The 1,161-nt window shown below is 41.0% G+C and overlaps 1 protein-coding gene across 1 annotated transcript; it reads left to right on the top strand.

Moving 5' to 3' along the window:
* Positions 1-336: 336 nt before the first annotated feature.
* LOC115949445 (la-related protein 1B-like) lies at positions 337-895 on the top strand. Its single transcript, XM_031065952.1, has 2 exons — positions 337-472; positions 674-895. Exons 1-2 carry the CDS (start codon positions 383-385, stop codon positions 863-865), a joined length of 282 nt encoding a protein of 93 aa, XP_030921812.1. The 5' UTR covers positions 337-382; the 3' UTR covers positions 866-895.
* The last annotated feature ends 266 nt before the right edge of the window (positions 896-1,161 follow it).

The raw sequence follows: 1,161 nt of genomic DNA, 5'->3' as shown, positions 1-1,161 counted from the left end.
TGTCCCTCATCTCTGTGGGGGCCAAGACAGTGTTGTTCCCTTCTGTCCATGTAAGTAATGAGGGAGGGGGTGGGTGAAGGAAAACTGGAGAGTAGTTTTTGGTTGTGCAAATGTCACAAGGCTTTGATTTTGATCCCTCTGTGCTGTACTGAGTCATAAATCTGTCTTAACCTTGCTGCTGTCTGGGTCTTCTGCTGAAAAATGGTTTTGTTGATGTCAAAATACTCTGGTTTTTTAATGGAAGCCTTTAACAAGGACTCTAGGTTGCTGCTTTAGGATTTTCTTGAACCATAGAATAAGCTCAGGTTTGTATGTTTCATTCTGCAGTGAGTATTATTTCAGCACAGAAAATTTGGAGAGAGATTTCTTCCTGAGGAGGAAGATGGACCAACAAGGATTTCTGCCTGTGTCACTGATCGCCAGTTTCCGTCGGATGCAAGCTCTGACCACCAATGCTGCACTCATTTTGGAGGTAAAATCATTCAGAAGGATGTGTTTGAGAAGTTCCTTGGTTAATTCTGTGCTGCCATAGCTTCAGAGCTATGAAGTTAAGAAAAATTTCTGTTTGTAATGACAAGGATTCTATAAAGAGGCTATAACTGGCCAAGTTGGTGTTTGGGTTTTTTTTCTCCTTTTTTGATAATTTTAATGTTATTATATGCTTGTCACACAGGCTCTGAAGGACAGTACAGAAGTTGAAACTGTGGATCAGAAACTAAGAAAAAGGGTTGATCCAGAAAAGTGGCCAATTCCAGGTCCTCCTCCATGCAACCTGCCTCCAACTGACTTTTCTCAGCTCATCAATTGTCCAGAATTCATACCAGGCCAAACTTTTGGCTCTCATACTGGTAAAGGATTTACATAAATTTAGGGCTGTCTGTCTAGCTTAGGAAATTTGCCTCATGATACTGATTTCATAATAGAAGTTGTACTTTTGGTAATGGTTTATTCAGCTGCTCTGCCTGCCAGCCTTGCACTTGCCAAGTCACATGGCTGATGTGAAGTAGATAAAAATGTCTCTTGTGTGTTATGGCTGTGACCATTCTCCAGGATATAGAATGGTGGGCTACAGTCCTACAGTGAAATTGGTAATGGTAATCGTAAACTAATCCTAAACTCTGCTTCATTTTTGTGGAAGTTCACTCTTTATTTGGGGCATCC

This window comes from Geospiza fortis, unplaced genomic scaffold (assembly GCF_000277835.1).
Source record: "Geospiza fortis unplaced genomic scaffold, GeoFor_1.0 C13457354, whole genome shotgun sequence".
Lineage (NCBI taxonomy): Eukaryota > Metazoa > Chordata > Aves > Passeriformes > Thraupidae > Geospiza > Geospiza fortis.
Note: the sequence above shows the minus strand (reverse complement) of the source record. Positions and strands in the feature narration are given on the sequence as shown.